The following is a 14,378-nucleotide window of genomic DNA, read 5'->3' as shown; positions in this document are numbered from 1 at the left end:
TACGGTGTGTATATAGGTAGTACTGTGTGTATATAGGTAGTAATGCTGTCCTTGCCCCCCCCCCCCTTGATTTCAGTCTATTTGTTGCCTTCTTTCAGTAATGTTAAAAGAACCAACTCTACTGAACGCGTTTCACCTGGAGGCCGAAGAGAAAGCACCGGTGATGCCAAAAGTAGCCGGAACCGTGCTGGATCCACCAGCAGCTCCTCCAGCAGCAAGAAAAACAGTGAAAGGTAGGAGGTTAGGTTCATAGGAGGTTAGGTTCATAGGAGGTTAGGTTCATAGGAGGTTAGGTTCATAGGAGGTTAGGTTCAAAGGAGGTTAGGTTCATAGGAGGTTAGGCTCATAGGAGGTTAGGATCATAGGAGGTTAGGATCATAGGAGGTTAGGATCATAGGAAGTTAGGATCATAGGATGTTAGGTTCATAGGAGGTTAGGCTCATAGGAGGTTAGGATCATAGGAGGTTAGGATCATAGGAGGTTAGGATCATAGCAGGTTAGGTTCAGAGGAGGTTAGGATCATAGGAGGTTAGGATCATAGGAGGTTAGGATCATAGGAGGTTAGGATCATAGGAGGTTGGGATCATAGGATGTTAGGCTCATAGGAGGTTAGGATCATAGGAGGTTAGGCTCATAGGAGGTTAGGCTCATAGGAGGTCAGGTTCATAGGAGGTTAGGCTCATAGGAGGTTAGGATCATAGGAGGTTAGGCTCATAGGAGGTTAGGATCATAGGAGGTTAGGATCATAGGAGGTTGGGATCATAGGAGGTTGGGATCATAGGATGTTAGGCTCATAGGAGGTTAGGATCATAGGAGGTTAGGATCATAGGAGGTTAGGATCATAGGAGGTTAGGATCATAGGAGGTTAGGCTCATAGGAGGTTAGGCTCATAGGAGGTTAGAATCATAGGAGGTTAGGCGGTTTTCTTGTTCTATAGAAAATAAAATTTATCCAGAGCACTCAGTCTTATGATGTAAATTTCAGTAGTGCAGGAATGGTGGTAACCTCTTACTTCCCATACGATAGGTTCAACTGAACCAACAATGATGCCAATATACCAGAATGGAATTATGATAAACTTTACACCACCCGAGGGAGCCTGTGTACTTGGTGGGGACGTATGCTGTATATCCCCTATGAGGCCAGTAAACATGGGGTTAATGGCACGGGTGGATGTTTTTGTCCACATTCACAATGTTGAGAGATGAGCCCAGCAGCTATGGACCTACTAATAGCGAACCCACGAGAGTGTGTATTGCCGCCGCCCGGTCACTTAGGGCGGGTTGCTGTTTGCTATCTAAATGGACTGCCATTCCGTATAGCCATGCCCCCGTTGACGAAGTCGGATATGACGAAACGTGTCGGGGCGTGGCTATACGGCGTCCACACTGTGAACTTGTAACAAGGGAGAGGAGCCCCGGGCGACTTGTCTGTCTAGCGTGGAGCTGACAGGCGTTTATCGGTGACTCCTGGGTCCTATATTTGGAGTATTCTTTGTGTGCATTGAAGTCTGCTAAAAAGTGAGTGTGATCTATGAAGATTGAAACGTTATCACGCCATTAGAGGCTTTTTGTTTTCTACCCACACATATATATATATATACAGGGCTTTTTTTCTCAGAAAATAGGTGCAGGAACTCCCCTACCCACCCCCTGCACCATTCTCCCAGTAACACCCCTCTACCCTCCTCCCAGTACCGGCCCTTTTAGAGAATACAGAACCAAGTAACATTTATGATATTAAGTAATTTGTATGGAATTTGTTGATAATAAGAAAATCAGTAAAATAGATCCTCTGCAGCCAGCAACAATAGATCCCCCCAAGCAACAATGGACCACCCCCAACAAAATACCCCTCCCCGCCAACAAAAATAGACCCCCCCAGCAGCAACAGATTTCCCTACAGCCAGCATCACTAGATCCTTCCCAGCAACAACTGACCCCCAGCAACATAAGCCCCAACCCCAGCAACAGTAGATTCCCCCACCAGCAACAATAGACCTCCTTAGCAACAATAAACCCCCCCCCCCACCCACCTTATAAAAATACATCCCCTCAAGCAACAATAGATCCCCTTGCATCTAGCATCAATAGACCCTGAACCCCTTCCTATTACATACATTCAGTGCTGGAGGTGCCGGAACTGCGTTCCCGCTGAAAAAAAGCCCTATATATATATATATATATATATATATATATATACATATATATATATATATATGAGAGGAGCTGCCGGTAATTAACCAGCTGATTTGGATGGGAAAAGCCATTACTGCTTACATGCTGTTTTTGCCTATTCCATGAAAGTGGGGAGGCATCTAGTTCTGGTGAGTCTAATCTCCTGGCACAGTTCTGGTGAGTGTGTAAATTTTTGTTTATTAAAAATCTCACAAAGCACAATAAAAACATATTTACATATATACAAAATTAAATATATAAATAAAAATAGCTTCCATCAGCATAGAAACAGAAAATTATTACTATCATGACTAAACTCAACAAAGCCCTAACCACCACCTAAACACCCCCTCAGGCTAAGAAATGATTACACATTGATCCCATGCATGCAGCCTTTTTTCAAAAATGCAATCTTATAAAAATCTAGGGGACGTGAAAGGACAGAAAGAAAAGCCGCACACCCAGAGACTGACAGAAAGCAGCTACGGGGACCTGACATTCCTCCACGCCTTTGCCCAGGCTCCTGGCCGCCACCTGTCCTTCTCAAGAACCCGAATCTTCCCAACCTCACCCAGAATATTGTGCACCACCACCTCGACAGGAAGGACTTTTTTCCGAGTGGAAACCTGACACCGTGCATTCCACGTGAAGTAACGGACTACTAAGCTAACTAGAAAAAGTGTCTCGAAATCAAAATCCCGATGTGTCTCAAAACACCCGTACGACCACTCCGCATAACTTAAGCGGGAAAGGAAAGGGATACCCAGAGCCCCACCCACCCCCTTATAGACTTCTATATTGAAGGGGCACTGAAGCAAGAAATGATTCATAGTCTCCTCAACACCTCCACACTCCACTCTTGGACAACCACGGTTCTCCGACGAGCGGTGCTTCAAGTTGCCCTTCACATAGAGTCTGCTATGGAACTAGAGCCAGGCCAAATCCCGAAACTTCAAAGGGATTCTCTCCAGATTAATCAAACGCAGACCCTCCCTCATAACAGGGCCTGGGCAATCCCTCAAGGCTAGTGACTCGCTAAAGGCAGATTCAACAACCCTCCTCTCCAGGGCCTTCCTAGGAAGAGACTTAATTTCCTCCGCCGTCACTTGCCACTGCCGAAGCATCTTCAGGCATGGAGCAACGTAAGCCGGGAGCTTACCATGTCGGACCCTCAAACTTTTCACTGGCCCACCATTCTCCCAACTTCGCAGAAAAGGCCTAAACCAGGACTGAAAAATACCAACCCACCCAGGCGGTTCCTCCGCCAGCATGTTACCAAAATTATGTTTTAAAAACATCAGAGAAAAAAATACCACCAGGTTGACCATACCTAGGCCACCCATCCGCCTGGGAAGATAGGTTACAGACCTCTTAATGAGATTCAGTTTGTGCCCCCATAACAGCTGGAAAAAACAGCTGTAGATCCTTGCATAGAGAGACACTGGCAAAACGCAGACAAAGCTGACATACAGAAATACCGGGATCAGGTAAGTTTTAATCCTTTCCCTGTAAGACAGTTTCCATTCCTTCCAGCTGGCAACCTTGGCATCGGCATCTTGTAGCCTGCTTTCCCAATTTGCAAGGCCGTAATCGCCGGGACCAAATTTGATGTCTAAAATTTTAATTTCCTGCCGGGGCTCTGGGAAGGTGTCCGGAAGCTCAAAGCTATCACCTTCTTCTCCCATCCAGAAAACTTCTCTCTTATCCTGATTGATCTGTGAGCCAGATGCCTCAGCATGCTGCTCCATCACTGAGACCACCTCCTTCGCCTCCTCTGTCCCAGAGATGAAAACAGACACGTCATCAGCATAGGCCACAACCCTCAAAGGGGGCTCACCAGGAATGCCCAAAGGCACCCCCCACAACGGTCCACACTCTAATCTCCTGATGAAGGGATCGATTGCGAACGCGTATAGCAGAGGACTCAAAGGACACCCCTGACGCACACCCGAGCCAACCTCAAAGGGCTGTCCAATCCAACCATTCACAAGCATGAAGCTTTCAGCTCCTCTGTACAAAGTCTTCAGTCTGGTGAGTGTGTAATCTCCTGGCACAGTGCTGGTGAGTGTGTAATCTCCTGGCACAGTGCTGGTGAGTCTCTAATCTCCTGGCACAGTTCTGGTGAGTCTCTAATCTCCTGGCACAGTTCTGGTGGAAAGCCGGGGGGTTCCCTCTAATCTGCACTATGAGCAACCCTTTATGGATGAATATTTTGCTTCATTTATTTCAAGTTCTTATGGACTTTTGAAGGACTTTTGCTGATTGGATTTTATGAGTTTTTGAATTTTATATATTTTCTCTGTTTATCATAATTCCATTCTGGTATATTGGCATCATTGTTGGTTCCGTTGAACCTATGGGTTCTGAAATTTACTGGATTAATTTTATTTTCTATATTATTATCTATTAAGTAGCAGAAATTTAAGTATTCATTTTGGTCAGTAATTCCTTTAAGCGCAGAGGATCGATCACTCAGTTGTCTATATCTGATATCTGCTGGACTATTTTCAGTCTTATATACTGTATATATGGATTTCTTGTACTGTTCATGTGTTTGGCGTTCCTCTTGCTGAGTGAAGCTGAGCGGTTTCTATGAAATCTCTTTGGATGGCTGCACAGACGTATCTAAAAATAAAAACATAACAATCAGCACATGGGACATAGCTTGCAGCCAGTATAATGTGTCCCTTGTGCTGATTCATCTGAGCAGAAATCTTCCTCTTATTTGGCTGTGCGGAGCCTCCATGCAGAGACGTTCTGCAGCATTTTTGTGGGAGGTGTTTGTGAATTGCGGACAGAATATTATTTGTAGTCGGATATTTCCGGCTCCAGAATCCCCGGAAATTGTCGAATCTCTTCATGTCATGTGATGAGGAAGTCGGCTCTGCTAAAGATGACAGATGCCATGTATTGAACGGGGGAAGGGAGGAGATGAGGTCACATCCCGGCCATACATTACTGGTTGTACGTTTTGGTTGTGGTGGATTACCGGCATTCGCATGCGTTACACCGCCTCCCCGCACCGGAGAGATCTCCCATAGAAATACATTGATCAGCGCATGTAGTGTGAGGGAACCAATCATATGTTCCTCTTCCTGATCTCTGTGTGCTGTGCCTTGGGGAGACAACCCGCGTTCCGCTCCTCGGGGACGGCAACCCGCGTTCCACACCTCGGGGCGACAACCTGCGTTCCGCTCCTCGGGGACGACAACCCGCGTTCCGCTCCTCGGGGCTACAACCCGCGTTCCGCTCCTCGGGGCTACAACCCGCGTTCCGCTCCTCGGGGCTACAACCCGCGTTCCGCTCCTCGGGGCGACAACCCGCGTTCCGCTCCTTGGGGCGACAACCCGCGTTCCGCTCCTAGGGGCGAAAACCCGTGTTCCGCTCCTCGGGGCGACAACCCGCATTCCGCCCCTCGGGGGGGCGACAACCCGCATTCCGCTCCTCGGGGCGACAACCTGCGTTCCGCTCCTCGGCGCGACAACCCGCGTTCCGCTCCCCTGGGCACACCCATTTCTCTTCTATAGAAATGTCACTTTTCATCTTTAACTCTTTCATCTTTCATTCTTTTCCAGCAAACCCAAAGATCCCGTCTTCAGTGCCGGTGAGTACGACCTTCCTTTATATCTCCTATATCCCCGAATCCTGGGGGGGCTCCTACACTGTGACCTCTCCACCCCCATATCAATTGTAGGACATTCCATGGCCATTATTATAGAGCTGTCCCCCCCCATGGTCATCAATATAAAGCCCCCCCACCATGGTGCTGTTCCCGATCCCCCCCATGATCATAAATATGGTGCTGTTTGTTCCCCCCCCTCCCCCACCATAGTCATCAATATGGAGCTGACGCCCCCCCACCTCATGGTAATCAATATTGTACTTTTCCCATTCCCCACCATGATCATCAAAAGGGGGCTGCCCCTCCCCCTCCTCCCATGGTCCTTAATATGGTGCTCAGTAGGGGTTAGGTCAGGTGATCAGTAGGGATGAGGTCGGGTGATCAGTAGGGGATGAGGTCAGGTGATCAGTAGGGATGAGGTCAGGTGATCAGTAGGGGATGAGGTCGGGTGATCAGTAGGGATGAGGTCGGGTGATCAGTAGGGATGAGGTCGGGGCTCTGTACACTCGAGTTCCCCCACACCAAACTGGTCACCATGTCTTTATGGAGCTGGTGGGGGGGGCAGTCATTGCTTTGTACATGGGGAGGGATGCACAGTCATGCTTTGTACATTATCGGTGGTTGGGGTATATTATCCCTTCCTCCATTATTGGTGGTTAGGGGGTAAATTGTCCCTTCCCCTATTATCGGTGGTTAGGGGGTATATTATCCCTTCCCCCATTATCAGTGGTTAGGGGGTGTATTCTTTTCCTCTGTACATGTACAAAGAACACGGAGGAAAAATGGGAGCGCTTCAACAGCATACTAAACAAAGGGATTGGCCAGTGCATTCCAAAGGGGAATACATTTAAAAGAGCAAAACTAAACCCTGGGTGACTAAACTCCAACATAAAAATGCATATTAATACTAAAGAAAAGGCCTTCAAAAAATACAAGACTGAGGGGTCATTGGCAGCATTTAAGCATTACAAAGAGTGTAATAAGAAATGTAAAGATGAAATCAGGGCGGCTAAAATAGAACACGAGAGACATATAGCGGAGGAGAGTAAAAAGAACCCCAAGAAATTCTTTAAGTATATAAACAGTAAGAAAGCGAGGCCAGAGCACATTGGCCCCATAAAAGACGATAAGGGAGATTTGGCCACAGAGGACAAGGAAAAGGCGTAAGTGTTAAATAATTTCTTCTCTTCAGTCTTCACAAAAGAATCGGGGGGCTACACTAACCCAGCTTGTAAGGCCGAACTAAACAACACACCTCAGGAAATAACGCCATGGCTAACAGAAGATAGACTTAGAACCAAACTAGAGAAACTTAACATAAATAAATCACCGGGACCGGATGGCTTGCACCCGAGGGTTCTTAATGAGCTCAGCCAGGTGATTGCCAGACCATTATTCTTGATCTTTAAGGATAGCTTACAGACGGGTATGGTGCCAGCTGATTGGAAAAAAGCCAACATGGTACGAATATTTAAAAAAAGGCTGAGATATATCCCGGGTAACTATAGGCCGGTCAGCCTAACATCAGTAGTCTGCAAGATTTTGGAGGGGATGTTAAGGGACCACATACAAGACTTTAGTAATGAAAACAGTATTATTAGTAGTAATCAGCATGGTTTCATGAAAAATCCTTCTTTCCAAACCAATCTATTAACCTTCTACGATGAAGTGAGCTGCCACCTAGATAAAGGAAAGCCTGTGGATGTGGTGTATCTGGATAAAGGAAGGTCTGTGGATGTGGTGTATCTGGATAAAGGAAGGTCTGTGGATGTGGTGTATCTGGATAAAGGAAGGTCTGTGGATGTGGTGTATCTGGATAAAGGAAGGTCTGTGGATGGGGTGTATCTGAATAAAGGTAAGCCTGTGGATGTGGTGTATCTGGACTTTGCAAAGGCCTTTGACACCGTTCCCCACAAACGCTTACTGTACAAACTAAGGAAGGTAGGTATGGACCATAAGGTGAGTACCTGGATAGAGAACTGGCTCCAGGGGAGGTTGCAAAGGGTGGTGATTAATGGGGAGTACTCGGATTGGGCGGGTGTGGAAAGTGGGGTCCCCCAGGGTTCTATCCTGGGACCAATCCTGTTTAATTTATTCATAAATGATCTAGAGGAGGGGATATCTAGTACAATCTCAGTATTTGCAGATGATACTAAATTAGGCATGCCAATATCTTCTATGCAGGATGTGGAAACCTTACAAGCGGACCTGAACAAAATAATGGGGTGGGGGGAGGGGGGGGCAACTACATGGCAGATGAGATTTAATGTAGAAAAATGTAAAGTAATGCACTTGGGGGCCAGAAACCAGAAAGCAAGCTACTCACTAGGGGGGGGAACCTCTGGGTGAGTCTAGGATGGAAAGGGACCTGGGGGTACTGGTAGACATCAGGCTTGGCAGTGGCATGCAATGCCAAGCCACTGCAAGCAAAGCCAACAGAATACTGGGATGTATAAAAAAGGGGATTCACTCCAGAAATAAAGAGATTATTCTTCCACTATACAAGACTCTGGTCCGGCCACATCTGGAGTATGCTGTCCAATTCTGGGCACCGGTCCTCAGGAAGGATGTGCTGGAACTGGAGAAAGTCCAGAGAAGGGCAACAAAAATAATTAGGGGAATGGAGGACATCAGCTATGAGGAAAGACTACAAGCACTGAACCTATTCTCTCTGGAGAAGAGACGATTGAGGGGGGATATGATATCAATGTACAAATACTGTACTGGTGACCCTAGCATAAGGAACAAACTATTCAGAGAGAGGAGATACAATAAGACACGTGGCCACTCACTAAAACTAGAGGAAAAACGGTTTAACCTTAAAGTACGTAGGGGGTTCTTTACTGTCAGAGCGGTAAGGATGTTGAATTCTCTTCCGCAAACAGTCGTATCAGCAGGGAGCATCGATAGTTTCAAAAACTATTAGATGGGCACCTTAAAGACCACAACATACAGGGGGGTATACAATGTACAACATACAGGGGGTATACAATGTACAACATACAGGGGTATGCAATGTACAACATACAGGGGTATACAATGTACAACATACAGGGGTATACAATGTACAACATACAGGGGTATACAATGTACAACATACAGGGGTATACAATGTACAACATACAGGGATATACAATGTACAACATACAGGGGTATACAATGTACAACATACAGGGGTATACAATGTACAACATACAGGGGGTATACAATGTACAACATACAGGGGATATACAATGTACAACATACAGGGGGTATACAATGTACAACATACAGGGGGTATACAATGTACAACATACAGGGGTATACAATGTACAACATACGGGGATATACAATGTACAACATACAGGGGTATACAATGTACAACATACAGGGGTATACAATGTACGGGTAACAGCAAACACACACACACATCATAGGTTGAACTGGATGGACTGATGTCTTTTTTCAACCTCACAAACTATGTAACTATGGTTTCCCGCACCGGATTGCAGTGTTGTGCTCTATGGAAATGACTATCGTCTCCGGGGATAAATTATCAGAATATGAATAAAAACACATTTATTTTTTCCTGTCATGGGGGGATATTTATTTATAATGTCTGCTGGCCTTTGACTTCCATCAACGAGCTCCTTGAGGGTGGGGCAGGCAGTATGAGACCTCCTTGGGTGTGGGGCAGTCAGTATGTGACCTCCTTGTGGGTGGGGCAGTCAGTATGTGACTTCCTTGGGGGTGGGGCAGTCAGTAGGTGACCTCCTTGGTGGCGTGGCTGTGAGTATGCAACCCCTTTAGGGGGTGAGGCAGTCGTCATGTGACCTCTTTGGGGGTGCGGCAGTCAGTATGTGATGACCTTGGTGGTGCGGCAGTCATGTGACCTCCTTGGGGTTGGGGCAGTCAGTATGTGACCTCCTTGGGGGTGCGGCAGTATGTGACGTTCTTGAGGGTGGGGAAGTCAGTGTGTGACCCCTTTTGGGGTGGTCAGTCAGTATGTGACCCCTTTTGGGGTAGGGCAGTCAGTATGTCACCTCCTTGGGGGTGGGGCAGTCAGTATATGACCTCTTTGGGGGTGCAGCAGTCAGTATGTGACCTCCTTGGGGTTGGGACAGTCAGTATGTGTGACCCCTTTGGGGGTGGGGCAGTCAGTATGTGTCCTCCTTGGGGGTAGGGCAGTCAGTATGTGACCTCCTTGGGGGTGGGGCAGTCAGTATGTGACCTCCTTGGGGGTTGGGCAGTCAGTATGTGACCTCCTTGGGGGTGGGGCAGTAAGTATGTGACCTCCTTGAGGGTGGGGCAGTCAGTATGTAACCTACTTGGGGGTGGGGCAGTCAGTATGTAACCTCCTTGGGGGTGGGACAGTCAGTATGTGACCTCCTTGGGGGTGGGGCTGTCAGTATGTGACCTCCTTGGGGGTGGGACAGTCAGTATGTGACCTCCTTGGGGGTGGGACAGTCAGTATGTGACCTCCTTGGGGGTGGGGCAGTCAGTATGTGACCTTGGGGGTGGGGCAGTCAGTATGTGACCTCCTTGAGGGTGGGGCAGTCAGTATGTGACCTCATTGAGGGTGGGGCAGTCAGTATGTGACCTCCTTGGGGGTGGGGCAGTCAGTATGTGACCACAGTGCTGTAAACACATCTTTACCCCGAATTCTCTTTCTGTTTCTGTAATCACAAGGGAAGCGGAGAGTGACACACTGCAAAGGTAGGATTGCCACGTTAGGCTTGGTGCACACTCTAAACTGCACTGTTGCCAAGGTGATCAGGAGCGTTTTTCGGCGCCATTACTGTCACTCAGCCCCAAAATGAGGCATTGGACCATTGATAACCATGACCCCGCCATGGGGTTTTCGGTGACAGAATGGTGACCTTGTTTTTGAGTAAAAGAGAGAATATGGCGAGTTTCTTCATGTACGGCGTTTCCTGTATGTGAATAAAGCCTGACACCCAGAAACCAAATCCTGGAAAATCTTGGCACTAGAGAGATGTTGCTTGTGCAGCTACGTGTCTGTGTGACGTCCCGTGTGTAGCCCCGTAGCTTAGCGCTTGTAGCCGGTAGCTAGTGATTAGCGTGTGCTGCTTTGATTTTGCTCAGTAAATATCCTATATATAATCCACACTGACATCACAAGGCTTGTTTCTCACCAACGTTCGGCCAACATACAGCATTTCACCAATCTTTTCATTGTTATCCCCCTACGAAGCTCCAATATGGCAGCCTCCAGGAGACCAGCAAGGAAGCTGCCATTGATGGGCTTAATTTCTGTCTCTCTCTCATTAAAGTACAAAGCATGTTACAGTGTCTCTCAAGCCAGACGGTGTTTTGTATGGCGTGGGGGGAGGTGTTAGAACCCCGCTCAGTTTTTATTATTTCCCTCTTGGGGGAAATTCTGCTTTCAATGACCACCATCAGTGGGGATGGAAATAGTAAGCACCTGAAAGAGGTTCTAATCCCCCTCTGCTAAATAATATTTTATGTCCCAGTTGTAGGGAGCACCCCTCATGTTCTGTCACCAAGGAAATAAAATTAATCCTCCTCTCCAGGGGCAGAGACAGCAATAGGAACTTGGGAGCTGGATTCAGGTTCAGTAGACCAATCAAATTACACTAAGGCTGCTCCCAGCAAAAGTGGGTTGTCCCTGGAAACGGGGCACAGATTGAAGATCTTATACTGTTTGGATATGGTATTGGGGCCCATTCATTTTGAAGGGGTAAGATTCATAAAAACTAAAATGGAATGTTCAATAACAGAATTCAGAGGTCAGTGGTTCCAGAGCGTTCCATTGTCAGGATATGACCCTGATAGAAGGAACATCATGGCGGTCATCAGAATTCTCGGAAGGTTTTCTTCTAATGGAGAAAAATTCTCTGTACAATATAATGGATATGATTGGCTCCTTGTGTTGGAATGGATTGGACCTGTCGTAGTGGTGAGGAAGCTTTCCAGGGTAAGGGACGTGTTTGATGGATTGGACCTCTCGTAGTGGTGAGAAAAGCTTTCCAGGAAAAGCGACATGTAATGGATTGGACCCTTCGTAGTGGTGAGGAAACTTTCCATGGAAAGGGACGTGTTGGATGAGTGGGCCTCTCGTAGTGGTAAATCTTTCCAGTGAAAAGGACGTGTTGGAATGGATAGGACCCCTCGTAGTGGTGAGGAAGCTTTCCAGGGAAAGGGATGTGTTGGAATGGATTGGACCCCTCGTAGTGGTGAGAAAGCTTTCCAGGGAAAGGGATGTTGGATGAGTGGGCCTCTCGTAGTGGTGAGGAAGCTTTCCAGGGAAAGGGATGTGTTGGAATGGATTGGACCCCTCGTAGTGGTGAGGAAGCATTCCAGGGAAAGGGATGTGTTGGATGAGTGTGCCTCTCGTAGTGGTAAAGAAGCTTTCCAGGGAAAGGGATGTGTTGGATGAGTGGGTCTCTCGTAGTGGTGAGGAAGCTTTTCATGGAAAGGGATGTGTTGGATTGGATTGGACCCCTCGTAGTGGTGAGGAAGCTTTCCAGGGAAGGGGGCGTGTTGGAATGGATTAGACCCCTCGTAGTGGTGAGGAAGCTTTCCAGGGAAAGGGATGTGTTGGAATGGATTGGACCCCTCGTAGTGGTGAGGAAGCTTTCCAGGGAAAGGGATGTTGGATGAGTGGGCCTCTCGTAGTGGTGAGGAAGCTTTCCAGGGAAGGGGGCGTGTTGGAATGGATTGGACCCCTCGTAGTGGTGAGGAAGCATTCCAGGGAAAGGGATGTGTTGGATGAGTGGGCCTCTCGTAGTGGTAAAGAAGCTTTCCAGGGAAAGGGATGTGTTGGATGAGTGGGCCTCTCGTAGTGGTGAGGAAGCTTTTCATTGAAAGGGATGTGTTGGATTGGATTGGACCCCTCGTAGTGGTGAGGAAGCTTTCCAGGGAAGGGGGCGTGTTGGAATGGATTAGACCCCTCGTAGTGGTGAGGAAGCTTTCCAGGGAAAGGGATGTGTTGGAATGGATTGGACCCCTCGTAGTGGTGAGGAAGCTTTCCAGGGAAAGGGATGTGTTGGATGAGTGGGCCTCTCGTAGTGGTGAGGAAGCTTTTCATGGAAAGGGATGTGTTGGATGAGTGGGCCTCTCGTAGTGGTGAGGAAGCTTTTCATGGAAAGGGATGGCCTGGATGTCTGAAGGGTTGGCGGAGGAACAAACCAGGACAGAGATGTTCAGGTCAGAGAACTCAGAGGTTTCAATACATACAGAATAACTAAGTAGAAAAAAAACCTTGAAAATTTTATATCCAAATGTATTCGATTGGCAGAATTCCGCTATTGGTCGGTCCACCTATCCCCTGCACTGTCACTAGATGTACATTCAGCCCATTGCTGAAAATCTATTGGCTGCCCTCAGTTACTACATCCATGACATTTCCTTCCCGGGGGGGGGGGGGGGGGGGGTGTAGTTCTGTGTTTCTGATTGTCTGGCTTTGGGAGTTCCCTGTAAGCCAACCCATCCCCCATAAAGATGAAATGCTGTATGTCGGTTTGTAGCATTATTATAGTTCTAATTGTAAGAATTTCTACACCAGCCGATCATCTTAGTTAGATTTGTAATAAAGATTTGACATGATAAATATTCCAATGGTGATGCCCGAAGACTGCTAACATCTAAAACAAATATTGTAAAACTCCTCTATGCATGAAGAAAGAAGTTTCCGTCTGTGTCACCCATTCATTTCTATGGTGTAGAGACTGAACCATTCACATCAGTCCTTGTGGCCACAGGAGCTTACATTCTAATGTTTATACCACAGTCACTCACAATCCTTTGGCCTGCTGGTATCTAGGCGGACGGAGGGAGGAAGGAGAATCTACAAACCATGTCATTGTTTCTATTGCCGTAATCTTGTGTCTCCGGTGGTAACCTCCTCCTCAATGCTGGAAGATCAGATGCCGCACCGCTTGAACCTCACACTCTTTGGTAAAGATAAACCATCTTCCCGTGAAGGGCCCTCTGATAGTGATGTATGCTCCAATGGGCTCATGTATCACACTTGGCCGGAAAAATGTGAACATTTCTTTTCTTGTAGCACTCAGTCCAATATATATTTTCTTTACTTCCTCTAATATTTGGGAACGGAGAGATTCCTGATCATGTGATCACTCCACTATGACATAGTGACCACATGCAGGCTGGAACCTTTATTCAGCCAATAGATGGCAGTTCACGTCTGTTTAATACTGTATTGTCTGATACATAGTTAAGACTATAATATTAAAAGTCAAAGTCTAAAATCTTCCATTAAAAGTATGTGTAATTGATTAGATAAGTTACCCACAAGCCTCCTGGCGGTTTCAGGGATCTCTGGTCAGGAAAAGGTTGAGTGAGGTTTAGAGTCTGAGGGATATTCTCAGAATATATTTCATTCCACATTCCATTGAATTGCATTTATTTTCCCTTTAAAAATTTCATTTGGTTATTTTTTTTTCTACACATTCTAAAAGATCAAAATAAAAATCTTTTATTGTACCGTAAGGAATACTGTGACACCATTGGAGGTTTTCTGCAAATGGTGTCAATGCTTCCTCTCTTATTCAAAACCATCTATGACTTCAGTTCTCATAAATCTGTTCAGAATA

General features: G+C 46.8%; 1 protein-coding gene across 8 annotated transcripts in view; it reads left to right on the top strand.

Moving 5' to 3' along the window:
- The window catches only part of EML1 (EMAP like 1), a 354,659-nt gene that overhangs the window by 228,826 nt on the left and 111,455 nt on the right, over positions 1–14,378 (top strand). For 5 of the 8 annotated variants that reach the window (XM_082275525.1, XM_082275528.1, XM_082275524.1 and 2 more), the window contains 3 exons: positions 99–233; positions 5,753–5,781; positions 10,468–10,494. In XM_082275525.1, coding sequence (XP_082131651.1) covers positions 99–233; positions 5,753–5,781; positions 10,468–10,494 — 191 coding nt within the window. The remainder of the gene's footprint in view (positions 1–98; positions 234–5,752; positions 5,782–10,467; positions 10,495–14,378) is intronic. The other 3 variants (XM_082275529.1, XM_082275527.1, XM_082275523.1) reach the window with 1 other exon arrangement.

Source organism: Pelophylax lessonae (genome assembly GCF_965119305.1).
Source record: "Pelophylax lessonae genome assembly, chromosome: 13".
In the NCBI taxonomy this organism is placed as follows: domain Eukaryota; kingdom Metazoa; phylum Chordata; class Amphibia; order Anura; family Ranidae; genus Pelophylax; species Pelophylax lessonae.
The sequence above is the reverse complement of the archived record's forward strand: the minus strand, read 5'-3'. Positions and strand labels throughout refer to the sequence as shown.